This window comes from Schistocerca nitens, chromosome 4, assembly GCF_023898315.1.
Source record: "Schistocerca nitens isolate TAMUIC-IGC-003100 chromosome 4, iqSchNite1.1, whole genome shotgun sequence".
NCBI lineage: Eukaryota > Metazoa > Arthropoda > Insecta > Orthoptera > Acrididae > Schistocerca > Schistocerca nitens.
Window position 1 is genome coordinate 791,969,757 of NC_064617.1, and position 19,104 is coordinate 791,988,860.

General features: G+C 41.6%; 1 protein-coding gene across 1 annotated transcript in view; it reads right to left on the reverse strand.

Annotated features, from left to right (window-relative positions):
* LOC126252574 (zinc carboxypeptidase-like) overlaps positions 1-4,450 on the reverse strand; it is a 113,644-nt gene extending 109,194 nt beyond the window's left edge. The window contains exon 1 of the mRNA XM_049953474.1: positions 4,295-4,450. Coding sequence (XP_049809431.1) covers positions 4,295-4,450 — 156 coding nt within the window. The remainder of the gene's footprint in view (positions 1-4,294) is intronic.
* Positions 4,451-19,104: the final 14,654 nt, after the last annotated feature.

Consider the following 19,104-nt stretch of genomic DNA (forward strand, 5'->3'; position numbering starts at 1 on the left):
CCTTGTTGGCAGTTGTAGCTTTACAGTCACAAGTGACGTGGTCTCAGTTACTTGGTACAGACCCTGGTAACGTGCCACGAATTTCTTTGTCTTCCCTTTTGGAGTTGACAACATCACCTCTGTTCGCTTGTTGTACCTTTTTCCAGATTTCTCCCACAATTCTTGCAAACTCTCAGACAGCATTTTCACTCTTCCTCCATTCCTGCCTAATCATACTGAATGACGATGACATCTTTTTACCATACACCATCTCGAGTGACGACAGTGCACACTTACCACTGAAGACAAATACGTGTGTCTCTGTCTATATGGTGGGAGTTAATATAATAACGAAGCATCCTCAGTCTGATGAACCAGCTCTGTCCTTCCATATTTTTACTTCCAACAACTGTCACAATGCCTTCATCAGTTTTGATGAAGTTAGCCACTTGATACGTTATTATTGACCCTGGAACCCCAAACTTCAATACTCATTTATTCATCAATACTTGTGTGGTCTGCCATCGGCACCATCTCGATATAACGAGCGAAATGGCCTATTATAGTCAGATTCCCTATTCGAGTTGGGTTAAACATTACCAACACCTCCACCTCAATAGATCGAAACGGCCCCGTCGCTTCCGACACCCTCTGCAACAGTACTTGTTTCTAAATTAGATATACACGTGGAGCACACTGCACACAATTCCTGACATACTGAGCTACATCACCTCTCCTTCCTCTCAACCAGCATTTCTCTGCTACACTCTGATTCGTTGCTCTGAACCCTCCATGGGAAAAGAAAACGTGTTCATGCACTTCTCTCAGCAATTTTTCCCTTAGCTTCACTTGTACAACCGCTCGCGGTCTCAATCTCGTCTCATTACATAAAATCCCATCACACGTTCTGGACTGCTGTTGCTTACCGTACTGCTTACGCTCTCTCTCAGGGATCTGCGTTAGTTGCCACTCAGCAAGGTCTTGAGCTAGTGCTTCTATCACCACTATATTTCAGCTTAATGCGTTGGAATTTCCGAGTTCGTCCCCTGGATTGAAGATTGTTTCCTTCTCAAATCCACTGAGTTTTAAAACCCCATCATATGAATCTGTTGGATGGGTTCTTCAAATCTAGCAACCTCTTCAACGCAGCATAGTGGGTCACTACTTTAAACTTCCTGCTGTATACGTAACACTAAGTATGTTAGTCCATGCACAGCCTGTGTCTCCCTCTCCAGTTTAGAATAATTTCTCCCAATTTCATTTAGATGCCACGACGCAAAAGGAATATGGTACTCCCCTCCACCGATCACCTTGCTCAAAACGCACCTCAGGGTACATTGTAACGCAAATTCCTTCTGAAAATCCGGGAGCATCAGCGTTGGACTTGACGTCAATACTTCCTCTAATTCATAAAATACTTTCTGAGAGACCTCACTAACTTCATGCCCTTTTTCAGTAATTGCGTAAGCAGTCGCGCGATATTCGTGAATCCTCTCAGCAATTTTCTATAACAATTCATGAGGCCAAAGAAAGACTGTAGCTCTTTGCTTGTACCTGGTACCGGAAAATCTTGCATCCCCTGTATTAACCGTGGAGCAGTCCTCACATCTTCTACTGATTACATGACCCAAGTAATTTACGTGTTTCAACACAAAGTGACACTTCTCAGTCCTCTGTGTTGAATAAGCAGCCAGTAACCTCTTGAACACTTAATCTAGTCGTTACCACCGTTCTTGTATATCCATTAAAAAAAATATTATGTCGTCCAGATACACTAAAGATTAGTGGGGTTTCAGTCCCTTCAACACTTCATCTAACAAACGTTGAAATGTTGCTGGTGCATTCTTTAAACCGAACGGCATTCTTATCTAATAATGTCTTCATCGAACTGAAATAGCAGTCTTCTAACTGAAGATACCCACTCCTCAAGTCCACTGTCGAAAACTTCAGGCACTGTCCAAGATTATCAATGGTTTCCGTGATTTTTAGAATCACGTCAGGCTCTGTGCTCATCTACAGTGACTCCCCGGTGCCACCTGACACGCAGTTACGTAAATTTATCCGTAATGTCATTGCTCGCAGTTTATCTGGATTGCCTTGTACAACAGACGCTCCTCATGACAGATCAACATTTACGACAGTTTCCCCTAGACAAAATGTCTTCCCACTTAGTTCCACCACATATTGTCGAAGGTAAATAATAGTATGACGCTGGTGCAGAAAGTCTAATGCTAGGATCATGCTGTACTCCTCTCTTACATGAGGCACCACTTCTACATACTGCTTAAACTTGGTTGCCACTAATTGAAAATTAAGACTTATCGACGCCTGTGGCTATATATCGTTATCCCCTGCACCACGTAAATTATAACGTCGTGATTTTCATTGCCTCTTGCCCACAAATCACTCAAGACCACCGACACATGCACCCTTGCGTCCAACAAAAACTTCGTACTATGTACCTCACTCAGTATGGCATGTTCCTCTTCTGTATTCGTATTTACTGCATTTCCTTTTACTGGGAAGGGGCTTTCTTATGACTTTATAACAGATGCGTGTTACCACGCAGATTATCCTTACCACTATATCCATAATATTGCTGTTGATTCATACCACTCTTGCTGTTATTCCCACAAAACCGCTGATAGTTCATACTACCCCTATCGTTTCGTGGTTGGTGACACTGCCTCTCCATATCCGCTGTGCACCCACAATTAAATCAACCTATATTTAGCGAGAACACATTTAATCGATCTCTTACCCCTGTCACAACGTCAGTCTCTTCAAATTCCATCCGGCCGCTGTGGCCGATCGGACCTAGGCGCTTCAGTCCAGAACCCCGCTGCTGCTACGGTCGCAGGTTCGAATCCTGCCTCGGGCATAGATTTGTGTGATGTCCTTAGGTTAGTTAGGTTTAAGTAGTTCTAAATCTAGGGATTCCATGGCTAACCTGACTGCTATCACCAATGCCCACCACCTGTTTCCCATGCTGAACGCATCAGAAAAGCATTGAGTACCCTGTGTTCGGCTTCCTGTAACAGCATCTTGTTTGCCACATCACTCCACCTGATTTCATGAGTGTCCACACTAATTTTTCTTATTCTCTCTGCAAAATCCTCTATGGTTTTATTAGGCCTATTGGAAATTATACTCAATTGTTCATGGAATGACCGTGCACTATTCTGCTTCTCATATCTCTGTACAATCCCTTGCTTGAGTTGCTCAAAAATTTTCGCCTGGTCCATTTCCTCTATGCCTCATACAATGCACTTCACTTCGTCTGAGAAGTGCAATCTTGCTGTTTGCTACAACTGTTTGTCTGATGAACCCAATATGTCAGCTGATAACAAAAGATCCTCCACAAATGATAGCATATCCTCATATGACCTACCTGCTGGTTCTACCCTTAGACACTGCGATTTCAGCAACCCCAGTTCCTCATCTCCTACCTCCCACACTTCACAGAAGTTCTCCTGGGAAATGTGCTTGACTAGCATTCTTGGGAGGAAGAATATTGCAGAGGCGTGGCTTAGTCATAGCCCACGGCATGTTTCCTTTCTGGGAATGTAAGATTGTCGGGGAAATGCCAGTTGACTCTACAACAATTCTAGCTGCTTTAAGAAACCTTTCAAGACATTAATCAGAAATAGGAAACAGTTAAGAACGAACCTCGATACCGCTCGGGAGACATAGTCTGACTGACTGAAGGTTCGAAAACAGACAAATAACAACAAAATTCTAGACACTAACACTTGTACAACAGCTGCATGCTGAATTAAATACATCTGTGTTAAGATGATGTTTCGATTGTAAAGATATTACTTGCTGTTCCTTCTAGTTGCCAACAAATTCCTTGCTTGTTATCGGTGTTTACTCAGTTAAATGCAATTTTTCAACGAATTTTACTTTCACTAACTGTGCTGCATTTTATGAGTTTTCGCAAAAATGCTGCTTCAATATTAGCAGCACTTGTAGAATATTGACACCTTATTGTTGCTTTCAAAATACACTAGATGACAAATAGACAGGTAGGCCCGTTGCATAACAGCACAACTAAAGAACTGTTTAGTAACTTAATATTCTTTCTAATGAATTTCTCAGTGCAATGCACAAGCAATAGACCTAACAAAGGGGCATTTTAAACAAACACGTTCTATTAACAATTCGTAGATGGAAGTCAACCATAGATAGACTTTTACTTCAAAAACTGTAAATGAAATGGACACTATTGTAGGGGAGCAGCAGCTGCCATGAAAGGCTGTAAGAGCGAGAGCAGTCAGAGTATTTGAAATTATCAGCGGCAAAAGGTACTTACGTCGTGGAGGTGATTGTCGGCGAACTCATTGAGGAACTGTACGTGGAGCTCCTTGGTGGGCAAAACGCGGTACACGGTGTGTGAATCAAAGCGCCGGGGCTTCCCAGCTGTCAACACCAGGGCTGCCAACGTCAACAATGCAACTCTCCACAGCATGCTGAAACTGGAATTGGCGTCCTTCACTATTCGCTGGGAGGAAAATTCGCCTTATAAATTGCTGCAAAGGGGTCCTAGATGGCGCAGCTGAGTTTACTGCTGTTTAAAATTTTCCTTTTGTTATTGTTAAAACAAAGCCAGCTCTGAACTGCCACTAGTAGTTTGTTTACAGCTAGTCTTCAAATAGGTAGTGTTTTGAAACACTGTAGTTTTCATGTAAAGGTTTTCATTTGACGATTTTTAACATTTCCATAATGTCTGCCCCAGCAACATTTCCTCAGTTCGGTTCACTCAGCTGTTGGTAAACAACAACCTTCACAAAACGTTGTTTGCTATTTATTCGCAGAATTTCTTCATAGTTATGCGTCTCTCAAGGATGAATTTTCCAGACGTCAGTATAAGTCAGTTGAAATTGTAAGAAACATCTTTCTGAAGCGCAACATGATTGAATAGGAGCACACGTCATTTATTAGTCTGCAAAACTTGACTGAAGCTCAGAAATAAGATCGTATCAACTGGTGTAAGGAATTGTTCGAGAAATTAGACCGAGTAAGTACAAAACCTCTAAACAACATCCTAAAACGAGACAAAATTTCTGTAGATTCGTTCGAACTGAAGAGAGCTGAAACCAGCAGAGGTAGTTATTTCGTGAAGCAATTCCAAGGAAATGGGGCTTCTTTCTTTGCTTACAATGGATATGTTGCAACCACTTATCCAGAGAATATTGATAAACTGTATACAACAGTTTGTTTGCCGCAGCCATCGATTACATCAGGGTTAATAACAGAAAATATCACATCATTCGTCATCATGACAATTTGCTATGCCACACGGCACGTCATACAGTTTAATATTTGCCATACAAAAACATAGAATAATGTATCCTTGTACCTAAGCGTGTGGTTAATCTTCTAACAACATCCTACTGCTCCCGTGCGTCAAACAAAAAATGCATATACAGGATATATTGAATCCTCCAAAAGCTATGTTTCTGAGCTACGAACATTAAAGTAAGGGAAGACGTTTGCAAAATTGGTTCGAAAACACAGATAAGTATACAAATTTTAAAGGCGATTAAGCTGAGTAACAAGAAAACGAACTGAACGAAAAAAGTTTTTTTTTATTTTGTAAAAATGTTAACTGTAGCCCTCGTAACGATAAGGCAAATCCAGTGCATTTCCTCTGTTTGTGTATCTGCTTCATTACGCACTGTGGTAAGAAATACTTCAACTACTGCTACAGGCAGCTTTCATCAAGGTGTCTGCTTGTGATGCATAACTGCAAATCAGGATTATCTCATAAGAGCCATCAGGCAGCAATATGTACTCCTTCTGCTTGTGGTGATGACGTCAGAAAATCAGTTTCACCACAGATAGGTAAACACATAAGAAGAATTGAGTGTAATACACAACAATATACTACGTTGTTACTAAGCTTTTCTAGAGTACAAAATTTTCTCCGTCTCTTATTTAGCCGGATGTCACCTTAAAACATTAATAACGTTTGGAACATGATCAGCTTTTTACTTGATACAAGAGTGTTTCTAGTAGTTTCAGTTGACATAATGAAAGTATATTAGCAGTGCTAGTTGCAGCACTGTAGTTGAAACTGGTTGGTGGCATTTGGAAGAAAAAGCGTAGCACGTCTTATGGTTTTTACTATTGCAGTTCAGTATCAGAAAATCTCAAAAGAGAAATAGGGGGGGGTTGGCGATCCTTCACGTATACCGAATGGTTATAATTAAAGTGCAGCTACTCACAGAGGTCCGATGGCGGCTGTAATTATCGTATGCCAGCGAATCGTGGTAGATATTCTAATGTGTTGATGTGGAACTGATTTGTGCTGCAAAAAACTTAGTTCCAGTTTTGGCCACCAGGTGTAAATCTTGTGCTGTGAATGCAAGATAAATGTAGAGACGTTTGGAAATCCATATGTAATGGGGGACGTAGGCATAAAAGTTCAAACAAGTGAGACAGGCATATTTTATTATTACACAATTTGTTCAATATGATCAAGAGGGACGTCGATATGCGACAGAGTTGCACCTGGTGGCCGAAATTGGACCTTTTATTTCCAGCTGAAATCGGTTCTGCATAAACGCATTAGTATATGTACTAAGTATCGCAGCCAAACGTTAATTACAGCCCACAATGGACATCCCTGAGTAAATGCACTTTAATTATAGCCACCCGATCATAAAGGGAAAATATAGGGAAATACTATAATGTTTTGGCGAATGGAGACGATGATTCAGGGCGCATATTGTAGCTAGAATCACTCTCCATATTTCGTATAAATCGTTATTGGAGCACATTGAGACGACTATAGGTCCTCATCTCCCGGGCCCACAGACAGCGTTCAGCTCAGTGAGGGTTTTGTTAAAATCAGGTAGTGTGGCGGGGCGGGGGTCGGTCGTCTGCGTTTTTGTGAACGCTATCGTTCAGTCCTCCTGCCTCGATAGGATTCTTCCCGATGTCCCTTCACTCTGTGGTAGCAGATACGTGCTAGGCAGTGTAAAGCAGCGTCGATGAAACCACCACCTAATACCTACCACACAGAGACCGAGTAGCTCTAGTTGAAAGTCACTTCCTGAAAGTTCATGACTAAAAAAATCGGGCGTTCGGAATATTCAAGTCTACTTGCAGAAAAGTCTTCAACATTAGATTAAACCTACTTTTTATTCATACTGAAACCTGTGAAATGGGTATCAAATCCGTATTTAATACGGTAAAACGTTATCATTCAAAATTCACTGTCTATATAACAAATATTCACTCGAAAAGTAGCAAGAATTTTAGTAAGTCGGAACCGACTAATTTTCACGTTCTACGTCAGAGACCCAAAACTATTCACAAGTTAAACATTCGTTCGTTTCAGTGGTCTTCTTCGTAAGAGGAGCTCCCCAAAAATTCCATACAGAGCATGAAACACGCCACGTGGAGTTGTTACTACTACCACAAAGTTCACACGCTCATATCTCTCAAAGTGTTTAATTTAGAAACACCAAACTTTCATTAAAATGTTCCTAACTCCAGTCGCTTCAGTGTCTATATGTTCGAAACGGAATTAGCTCACTATTTCCTCATCCTACAGAGTATTTTTAAGGAGCGATCTGACATCGTGTTATCCGTAGACCGGCTAGCAAGCGACTCCTTTCGAGGTACTCTCCCGTATTCCCACTCCTCTTTTCACGTGGGAACAGCTTAATTCTGATTGGCTGTTGATTTAAACGACCTATCAGAACGTTCATTACAGATCATTCTCGCGGCAAATCTTGCCTTATCCAACCACTAATTTTATAGTAATCATGTCAGTAAAACTTCAACAAACTTGTATTTTGTTTAATCAAAATAAACGAAGTGCGAAATATCCTTCAAATTGAAAAATAAACTTATTCCGCCTCTAAGTTCCATTCCGGCAACCTTTATACAAAAGCAAGCACACACCGACATACGTCACCTTAATCGTGGTTGCAACATAACTTCCCCACAGTTCGTTTGTACAAGGTTTTAGGTAAAATGAAATATTAAATTTTAACGTATGTCCCACATACACTCTCTCAATCATTCTCACGCACTCTGACGGCAAAATATAATCAAATAACAATTTTGACCCGTTTTTGTATTACATAATGCACAGTGACTAAAATTTTAAAAAGAAAATTCTAATTAATTGATTTTTTATGCACGGATAACTTTGAAATGGCTTCAAATGATAATGAAAGTCAATCTGTTGCTGTTCCTAAGTTGGTTTTAAAAAACAAGCGTAGGTTTTAGCAGTTTCAGCTAATTCTCTTTATCTCCCGAAACATAATAAATAAAAATCTGAAAGTCTGCCAGCATCATTCCATTAATAACAAAATGCAGTGTACCAAATTTGAAAGAAATCGGATAATAACTAATATGGATTGTTTAGATTCGTAGAGGGTATGAATCTTCGTATCGACTGAATGTTACGCTATGCAGTTCTCACGGCAGGCAGCATCAGTTATGCTGTGAGCAAAGCGAAAAAAAAAAAGACATAGCCACCCTGCAGCTACTGTACTAGACGGCAGCGTGCCTTACTGCAACGAATGTCATCTCGTAATACCTTGTCTACTCAGTTGGCCACCCCAGTTCAAGAGTTTTACTGTTGGCGTAGGATGGCGCCTTCATATCTGTATGAGACAGTTTGAAAAGATAACAACACAGCATGCAAACATTTCTTCACAGATGGTGGATATAACTCGTAATGGCGTGGTGAGATAAAAAAAGATTTTCTTCTCAAATACGTAAAAATCAGGACATCTCAGATGTGTCATGGTGACAACTGTGGTGAAACGACCGAGAAAGTGCCGTTGAGCGACACTGAAACACGATAATGCACACAGCGCGAACGTGATTAAGCCGGTATCCTGAGGTGAAAGGATGGAGAAGGTTAGCGGACGTGCCATTTTCAAGGGAACCTTCCCGGCCTTTGCCTGGATGGTCGCAAAGTGAGACGAACCGTCGACCTTCATAAGACGAGTCCAGCGTACACTGTACCAGCTCGCTCGGCTATAACCTATAATTTCGAGCGCCAGTTATCCCACTTAGAAATTTTCTATTTCCATCACAGACACAAAGAAATTTTGGCATTTACACAGTATGCACTAGTACTGTGCGAGGATGTGCACCACAACGGAAAACTATCACTATTTGAGTAAACAATTAGAGAAAGTGATAACTTCTTCGAGGATGATTGCAGAAACAGTGAACAGGTAACATTACCAGTATCTGTTAAAGGACTTTACGAAGCTTCACACGGATATTTTTGGTGTTCAGGATGTTTGGTTTCAACAGTATAACAATTCTGTCTTACAACAAGGAAAACAAACGCATTTTCACATTTCTCATATATTCTGACCAGATAAAACCGGCGTCCGAACAAGACAGCACCGCGTTTTGGGTTTTGCCCTTGGACGACGATAATATAAACGCTAAAAGTTTGTGGCTTATGTTCAGCTTTCTCTTCTCGTGAGGCCACAACACACAAGTCGAGCCACGCGGGATTAGCCGAGCGGTCTTAGGCGCTGCACTCATGGACTGTGCGGCTGGTCCTGGCGGAGGTTCGAGTCCTCCCTCGGGCATGAATGTGTGTGTTTGTCCTTAGGATAATTTAGGTTAAGTAGTGTGTAAGCTTAGGAACTGATGACCTTAGCAGTTAAGTCCCATAAGATTTCACACACATCGGACTAGTCGACCTTTGAACGCACTCTTTAAGGGACCGAAGGCGTTATAGTCACATGGGAAGAGGTCAGGACTGATGGACGGGTACTCGAGTGTCTCCCATTGGTCCATAATGAATTAGGCTAGCCTCCCAGATCTGCCGGCGTCTTGTGACGAACCGCGACCAGCATGGAACTTGGTGCACCATTTGTTTTCCTGGTGCCCCATAAAGTCTTCTTCTCTGATGGATGTCTATGGGTGCTGGTACTCTGGCAGTCAAGAGAAGAATAAAAGCACACTGGTCCTGTTTCATTGCATTTGGTGATAAAGTCCCCATAGCTCCCGTTTCTGCATTTAGCGCACGCATGTGAGACAAATACGAATGTCACACTACTCCCTTACGTGCATGTCGCTGTTTGTACACCAGCATCCAAGTCGAGCGACGTTGTATAGGGTATTCGCTGCGGCAACATCCTCAAACGAAAACTTTTTGATCACCTCTTACACAAGTGTGAGGATCAACTTCACACACAAACGCACACCGACACACACACACACACACACACACACACACACACACACACACATATATATATATATATATATATATATATATATATATATATATATATATATATATATATATAGCTGAGCCTATGCAGGACTCTATTTGAAATATTAGCTCGCCCATTTGCTTTCATGCCCAGCAGCTAAACTCGCTGCAAAATTCATTTAACTCGTCATCCTTCAATCGAAATTATTGAAGCAACTGCAAGCTACGCAGATTTAAATTAAATACAAGTAGAAATAAATAAAATACCAATAAAAAAGATAAAAAGGGCTGTGTCCCTTCGTAGGCAACACCAAAGAAATTAAATCGAATTAACTGATGATTGATAAAACACTCAAATAATTGAAATTGTGGTCATACAAAAATAAGTTCAAGCATGAAGTTGAAAGTTCTTAATTTTTTACTTAAACTGCTGAGTGAAACTGAATGCAAGTGTCACTTTGCTAGTCTTTATCGTTTCATATCTGACCTACAAAATTTGCCCTGCCTAACAGAACTCAAACTTGTCCTATTCATTAATTACCCACAATATTCAACGGTAACGCGATCTGGCTACTTTAAAATTACCTCAGAAGAATGGCCCTGAATTAAAAGAAATCCTTGCAATAACTATTACATTTCGTAAGTCACTTACCTCACAGGAAATTTTCATTACATGAACTACAGCAATGCCGCAGACACCAATACTGCCAGCTGTTAAAAGTTTGTAGCTACTGAAGGCTCTAACTACTAACAGGAATGTGGTTAGCAAAGGAAAGACTTTGTTGCAGAGCAAACAATGTATTTACCAGATTTTATCTTAATCAAGTGACAAACAGTTCAACAAAATTATATAATCATCAGTAATAAATCTCCATGATTGATACACATTCAGACCGTCCGCTCGCGCTAATATTGCAAACCTCCAACACTGCTGACTGCTCACAACCAACTTCCACCACTGCTGGCTGTTCACCTCCAACTGCGAGTCCAACCAGCCACAGAGAGTCTCTTACAGAGTGCGCACAGCGCTGTCAGAGTTATTAATGCAGACCGCTACATAGCGCTACCGACATACAAACACATAAACATCACCTTACTTACAAAGTAAAATGACAGTAATAGTAAACTGGAAGCAGATCCCCCAGACATTAATTAAACATGACTGGTTCTTAAAAAACAGAGTCCAGTCCCGTTAAACTATTTACAAAGTAATCTCCATCTCACAAATAAATAAAGTTCAATGTAGCGATTAGTATATCAAAACTCGCGTAATAATGTGTACATTCCAGCAGGCGAACCAGCCATCGCCTAACACTAGCGAAAAGTTAGAGTTCCAACCAGTTCACTGTTTCTAAGTCCCGTTCACCACCAAATTCTCATAAGTAAGAACGAAAGTATTCTCACGCTCACTTGCCACCAAAAGTCTATCACTTTACGAGTTCTATTCGACGCTAACACCTGTGCAACATCAAGTTACCTCAGTGACGACCCAGTGCGGAATGACCAGCAGCGGCCAATCAAGCACGGCTACACGCCCCCATTTAGTCCGTCAGATCTTACGACCAACACAAAGAACATAAAATATACCAACATTTAATATACCAGGTGATCAAAAAGTCAGTATAAATATATAAACTTAATAAACCAAAGAATAATGTAGACAGAGAGGTAAAAATTGACACACATGCTCGGAATGACATGGGGTTTTACGAGAACAAAAAAAAAGTTCACAAAATGTCCGACAGATGGCGCTGGACAGCAAAACGTCAGTGACTGCACATGACAATAGTGTATAAAAGGAGCTGTAATGAGAGAGAGAATAAGATGCGCCAGGAGTCGCAGCATGTTGACGTTACCCGAAAAGGCGCATTTAGTGAAGTTGTATTATCATAATGTGGAATGTGCTAGTTCAGCGTTACGATCCTATCGCCATAGGAAGGGGATTCGAACGGGTAAAGGTCCGTTGACAAATGCAGTTGTGGCGAGAACGATTTCGAAGTTCGAAGCCACGGGTTATTTAGACGATAGACCCCGTAGTGGCCGACCGAGCACAAGGCGTAATGCTGCTGAGACAGTTCAGGAAGAAATGGAGACCGTAGCGGGTTCGTCTATGCACGGGGAAGTCAGCGCTCGTGCAGTCGCACGTCGCACCGGCATTCCATACACTACTGTTTGGTTGGCACTGAGGCGTACTCTCCGATGCTATCCGTACAAAATCCATCGGCATCATGAACTGTTACCTGGAGATTTAGTGAAGCGCAGGGCATTTGCAGTGTGGGCGTTTCAAAAGATGGCGGAAGATGATGATTGATTGAGTAACGTATTGTGGACTGACGAAACTCATTTCACGCTCCGAGGGTCTGTCAACGCCCACAACTGCAGAATTTGGGCTACCGAAAATCCTAGAACTGTCGTGGAAACTCCATTGCACGACGAGAAAGTCACGGTATGGGTTCGATTTACCACATCTACCGTTATCGGGCGTTTTTTCTTCGAGGAAATGCGTGATCTGGTTTTGTAACTGCTACCGTGATGGGTGAGAGGTACGCCGATATGTTACAGAATAGCATCATCCCCAGCTTGGCTAATAAACACCTGCTGGAACGTACGATGTTTATGCAGGATGGCGCCCACCCCATATTGCTAGACGCGTGAAAGATCTCTTGCGCGCGTCGTTTGGTGATGATCGTGCGCTCAGCCGCCACTTTCGTCATGCTTGGCCTCCCATGTCCCCAGACCTCAGTCCGTGTGATTATTGGCTTTGGGGTTACCTGAAGTCGCAAGTGTATCGCGATCGACCGACATCTCTAGGGATGCTGAAAGACAACATCCAATGCCTCACTATAACTCTGGACATGCTTTACAGTGCTGTTCACAACATTATTCCTCGACTACAGATATTGTTGAGGAATGATGGTGGATATATTGAGCATTTCCTGTAAAGAACATCTTTGCTTTGTCTTACTTTGTTATGCTAATTATTGCTATTTTGATCAGATGAAGCGCCATCTGTCGGACATTTTTTGAACTTTTGTATTTTTTTGGCTCTAATAAAACCCCATGTCATTCCAAGCATGTGTGTCAATTTGTACCTCTCTATCTACATTATTCCGTGATTTATTCAGTTTTCAAATTTATACTGACTTTTTGATCACCCAGTATGCGTAACTCAAAAACACAAAATATGATATGAAGAGTAATAAAATCGACAAACGTCAGGGAGGGATCCCTGACTGGAAATGGTGAAAAAAAGTCTTATGAGCACGTGTCCGGAAATGCATCATTGCCACGGTAGATGGCGCTGGCGAATGAAGGTTCCTCTGACCACGTTCATTGTGTGTTGCAGGCTGTGTGATTGATGCAGCGTACTGTAAGCAGCATAATGATCCGGCATTCATTTCGGAAACAAGCCGACATGGTGTTTGTGTACGGCCTAGCAAATGGAAACAGCACAGCTATACCAAAACAATTATCCTCACAGACACCAACCACATCACACAACATTTCAAGCTTTTTTTTGGCGTCTGTGTGATCACAGGTCCTTTCAGACAGACGAACTTACAGAGAGGCGGCGGACTGTGTGTACACCAGGTTTGGAGGATCACATTCTACAGTACTCTTATGTGCACCCCGCATGACAACCGGTACTATAACTATCAGCGGCAAAGAGTGCAAGGTGGTTAGATGAACTTTCATTCGGCCGCGCCATCTACAGTGGCAAAGATACATATCCAGACACGTGTTCATAGGATCTTTCTTCTTCCATTCCCAGTATGTAATCCGTACCTGTAGTTTGTCGGTTTTTTTAATGTTCATCTTTTCACAAAAAGGCTGAAGGGTTGTCATTCACTAGAAGATAAGCGAATGAATTTGGGATTTCATATACTCATTCGAATATTGGCTGCACTTCTCGTCCTCAGTCATGCTGGAACAATACGTTTCGAAAACGTCTAGATACCACAGTTTTTCACCACACCCCGTGCCACTCTGCTACCACACAAGAGTGCAACCTGCAGGCTTGGCTAGCATCTGCATTTTTGTTCATTGTTTGATAGTTAATAAACACAGTCTTACAAATATCTTCTAGCCCATTTCTTTCGTGGATGAATTACTTTCCTTTAAGATTCTCCCAATAAAACTCAGTTTGGTATCTGCATTTTCTACAGTTTTGTTTTACGTTGTCATTCCACTTTAGGTCATTCTGAATGCTGATTCCTCGGTATTTTACGGTAGTTACTGTTCCACTCATTTGTCGGCAATAGCCTCATCGAACAGTAGTAATACTCTGTTCTTGTTTATTCTTCCATTTATTTACGTTCAGGATGAATTACCAGTCCCGCATTAATCGTCAATGCTCTGCAAGTCTTCCTTCATTTTGGTACAGTCTTCTACAGTCGTAACCTCTCTGTAGAACAAAACATGGTCCACGACTTGCCTCACAAAGTCCGCGGCGTAATTCTGGAGTTCATTAATTTACAAGTGAAATGTAAACTCCCGAAGTTAGCTTTTTATCTATTGATTTTGTTCCGTTAAGAAATGCGTTTTGATTTCTGTCTGTAAGGAAGTCCAAAATCCAATAAGAAATGTTGTCCGATACTAACTAAAATATTTTGTGCACTAAATGACAGCATGGAACTGTATTGAATGTGTTCCGAAGTCAAGGAATTCATGCTGTTAAGGGGACAGCTTACATTCCGAATCCTACTGAATCTCTCTATGGAAGTACTGTTCACTTTTCGCCATAACTACCATCGCATAACTGTATTAGAAGCCAACAAGAACGTATCCATCACGAGGCAGAGGAGCCATAATGCCTCTTTATCTCACCTCAAATATAGAAAAAAGTGGTCTTCCGAAACAGAACTCTGACTTACAATAGAAAGTGATCCCGACAGAGATAAGGATTCTAATTTCACCAAAGTATGACAGTGATGAGGAGGATGAAACCATCAGACTTATTGTCGAACAGTGCCTTTCGACGGCAAACCAAGTGTTCCTGAACTCTCTCTCTCTCTCTTCATGTCGATTATATTTTTTATTGAAGTTTAAACTTATAGATCATTGTACTGTATTAATATACAGGGCGACAATTATTGAAGTATATGAAATAAAAGCGTCATAACTTCTGAACGGTTTGCGTTAGGATGTTTAGACTGCACGGTTGGCCGCGGGGCATGGTGGGAGTTAATATGCGCTGTATGGTTTGGTTTAGCGACGAAGCCCATTTTCATTTGGATGGGTTCGTTAATAAGCAAAATTTTCGCATTGGGGCACTGAGAATCCTCATTTCGCTATCGTCTTTTCACTCTCTACGAGTGACTGTGTGGTGTGCAACGTCTAGTCACGTAATAATCGGTGCGATATTCCTTGATGGCACGGTGACTACCGAACGGTACGTGAAGGTTCGGGAAGATGCTTTTATTCCCATTATCCAAAGTGACCCTGATTCCGACAAGATGTGGTTCATGCAGGACAGACCTCGACGCCATCGAAGCAGCATAATTTATGATGTGTTGGAGGAGCACTTTGGGGACCGCATTCTGGCTCTAGGCTACCCAGAGGCCACTGGCAAATACACCCCGATTTTCACTCATATTTGGTTTTCTAGCTCCATGAGGAGACACTGTTTGCATTGAGAAACTTATTAATTTAGGAGTTGCTTCTGTAAAAGACTGATTTTATCCATGACGTTCTGATTCATTTTCCTGTAAGTTAATTTTAAGTAAAGTGCGTGCCTTGGTGTCTGTGGAGGTCACTGTCATATGTTTACGGGTTCTTGTAATTCCTAAAATTTTTCTTCATTGTTCGTGTCTGTTAAGATCCTAAAAATGTTTGTCTGTGTGCTATAGAAGTATTGTCTACTGCGCTACATTGGTCTGCCTCCTGTTACGTGGCGTCCGGTTCCTGGGCGGGTTTGAGCCCTACCCCATTTGGTATTAGCACGACAATTAAAAATGGTTCAAATGGCTCTAAGCACTATGAGACTTAACATCTGAGGTCACCAGTCCCTTAGACTTAAAACTACTTAAACCTAACTAACCTAAGAACATCACACACATCCATACTCAGGCAGGATTCGAAACTGCGACCGTAGCAGCAGTGCGGTTCCGGAATGAAGCGCCTAGAACCGCTCGCCACAGCGTCCGACGCCAATTAAACGAATCATTATTGTTTTTAATACTGTGACCAAAGTAATGGTGAAGCGCATTTCGTTTTTTTATTGTACCTTGTCTGGTACAATTTTTTAAATGAGTGATGCTTATTTGAGGCCTTCAACAGAACCACACTACAAACTGTGAAATAAAAGTGGAACAATAAACAAAATTAAAATTTATGTTAAGTAATATCAGTGGCTTGTTGTTCCTCCCCTTGTATTTTACCACGCTCGGATGCTTATTGCCATCCTCTCCACATGGTGGACCAGACGTTGCTGTTTGACCCTGTCTTTTTCTTCGACAGAGACATTCTCACGATTATCCAGTGGGTAACATGGCCTTTCCGATCGTGGTGTTCCCGACCCTTTCGTGTGTGCCGCAGGTACCGTGGGATTACCGACCAAGTAAGTCTGCACCGTGGGTTTCCCAACCAGAGCCTCCCCCATGGCTGAGTTACGCCATTCGTTGACCTGCAGCGGATTTCTTGTCACCGTCAATCAGGCGGCGCCCTCGCCGACAGCCTTCGTTTCCCTATAGTTTCGTAAGCCGAAGCTACTTGCGTGCAATACACTGTAAGTAACGGAAATAATTACAATGAACGCGAAGCCGTGTCTTAAGGTTGGCCACCGCTACCGGGTCCGCATAGGGTGTGAACAGTATGAGAATTAGTCGTGTATAGATCCCAAACTGAGTTTCTTCCGAGGCCGTTTAAAGGCTGAGGGCTCCAAATGGTACCATCATTGCAAAGCAGCAGCATTCTTGCCTACCTAGCGTGTATAGTGTCCCTTGGCCCGCACTAACTGGTGGAGGTCAGCTGATCGGTTCAGCGACCTTCTTATGGATATTTGTTTAAAGTAAAAATACATCGCGAGGTGGCGCGTTTCGTCTGCGCGAGCGAAATATTTATTCCGTGACTTAGCACTGCTCCATGGCGAGAGAAGAAAAGTAAGAAAATCGGAATGTGACTCGACTTCGTGTCGAGACAGGATAACGAATGGACGTGTAGGAAGTGTGGGCAATGAAACACTCATTGTTAGCCGCCATATTGTATAATTTGTGTTTTTGAGAGTCACAAGCGATGTGTAATGTTAATGTGGAGTTTCGTAACGGCCGTAATTCAGTCTGTTACATTTCAAAGGTAACCGAGCGTAATTAATTTTGATCAAAGGATTCTGTGATGAAATGTTATGTACTACAAGCTTGTATAGGACTTCGAACATTTGGTGGTCGATGTTGGTTGTAGGACCTACTTCAATAACATGGTCAAAATCATAGAGAAAGTTTTCTCTGCTAAAAAGAACTCATTTCACTCGCAAACAATCATCGAATGACCAAATGCGAATGGCAGTGTTCCAATTCGAGAAGATACTAAAGAAGTTTTCATTCTCTCACATTTCAAGAATTTTACAGGCAACCGTCTGAGTCGACAATTACATCTACACCACGAGAGTAACTTGTCTACGTGCACGAAATAATGCTGTGTGTAGTCGACGCAAATCAAATTGTCCTTCACATACATACAAACAAACAGAGACACTACACACACTAGTTCCATAACAACGAGTATAATATTACCAGCTTAAAAACATTGATTTATGTTGTGCTTTGTATAATTTCATGTACGACTGATGGAATCATTCCATGTAAGCTACATCGGACATCAGACAGCCACGACAACGTGGGTCGATCACATATCAACTTCACGCACTTCTACTCTTCAGTAAAGGCAAGCGCAAGAATGACATGCTAACTCATTGCACACATTGGTCTGTCTTTGTAGATAACGACTGGGTTAGGAATATTTGTAGATTTCGTTATTATATGCATAAGTATATGCAGAGTGATATATATATATATATATATATATATATATATATATATATATATATATATATATATGTGTGTGTGTGTGTGTGTGTGTTTTTGTTCATGTGTTCACAATTGTGGAGAGAGAGTCTGGGGTATAGAAACTAATGTGTATTTTCGTGGGGTAAACCTGAATTGTGTCCAGAGTAAAGTAATTAAAAGAATAGTGAACAAATGAATTCTGATCGTTAAAACCTGATCACAGTTTGAAATGCAGAGGGAACAGGAAGAGAATGTGCAGCCCAGTGGTGATGAACAAAACCCAGGGCAAACGTTAGATGCTGGCCAAGGAGGATGTAAAGCATATGGCTGAGCCCTTAAATAAAATGAAACTTTTGATGAATACCGTTGCTAGTTTAGCTGCAGAACAGTCTCACAAATCTGCTATTCAAGCGAATATTTCCACGGCAGTTGAGAATTTAACCTCGGATCACTCCATCATGCCTGCTACTCAGAGGAAGCTGTTTGGTGAGCAAGCGAACATGTCAGCTGCGCAGGTGGCTCGTTCTGAAAATGTAGAAACCATAGCTGTGAAACAGGCAAATATACTGGATAAAGTAACAAATCTGACCACAACTGTGAACAATAGTTAAAGAATAGGCAGAGTTAGCCGAGAAAGTTAACGATACAACAAATAAAGTGAACGAATTGCCCACAAGGGAAAATTTTGTTAAAGTATTAGCTGACGTGAGCAGACAGAAATCAGGAAACAAATAAATAGTATGGATCAAACCCACGAACAATTTCCGATCGAAATAAACAGAGTAAACAGTGAAATTGAAACTGTGCGGGGGAGACAACATACGATAGAAGTAGAGGTACAAAACCTGGCCTCAACAGTAAGGGAATTAGCGTCCGGATGTGAAGGGCGAATGGAAGAAAAGTTCCAAGAAA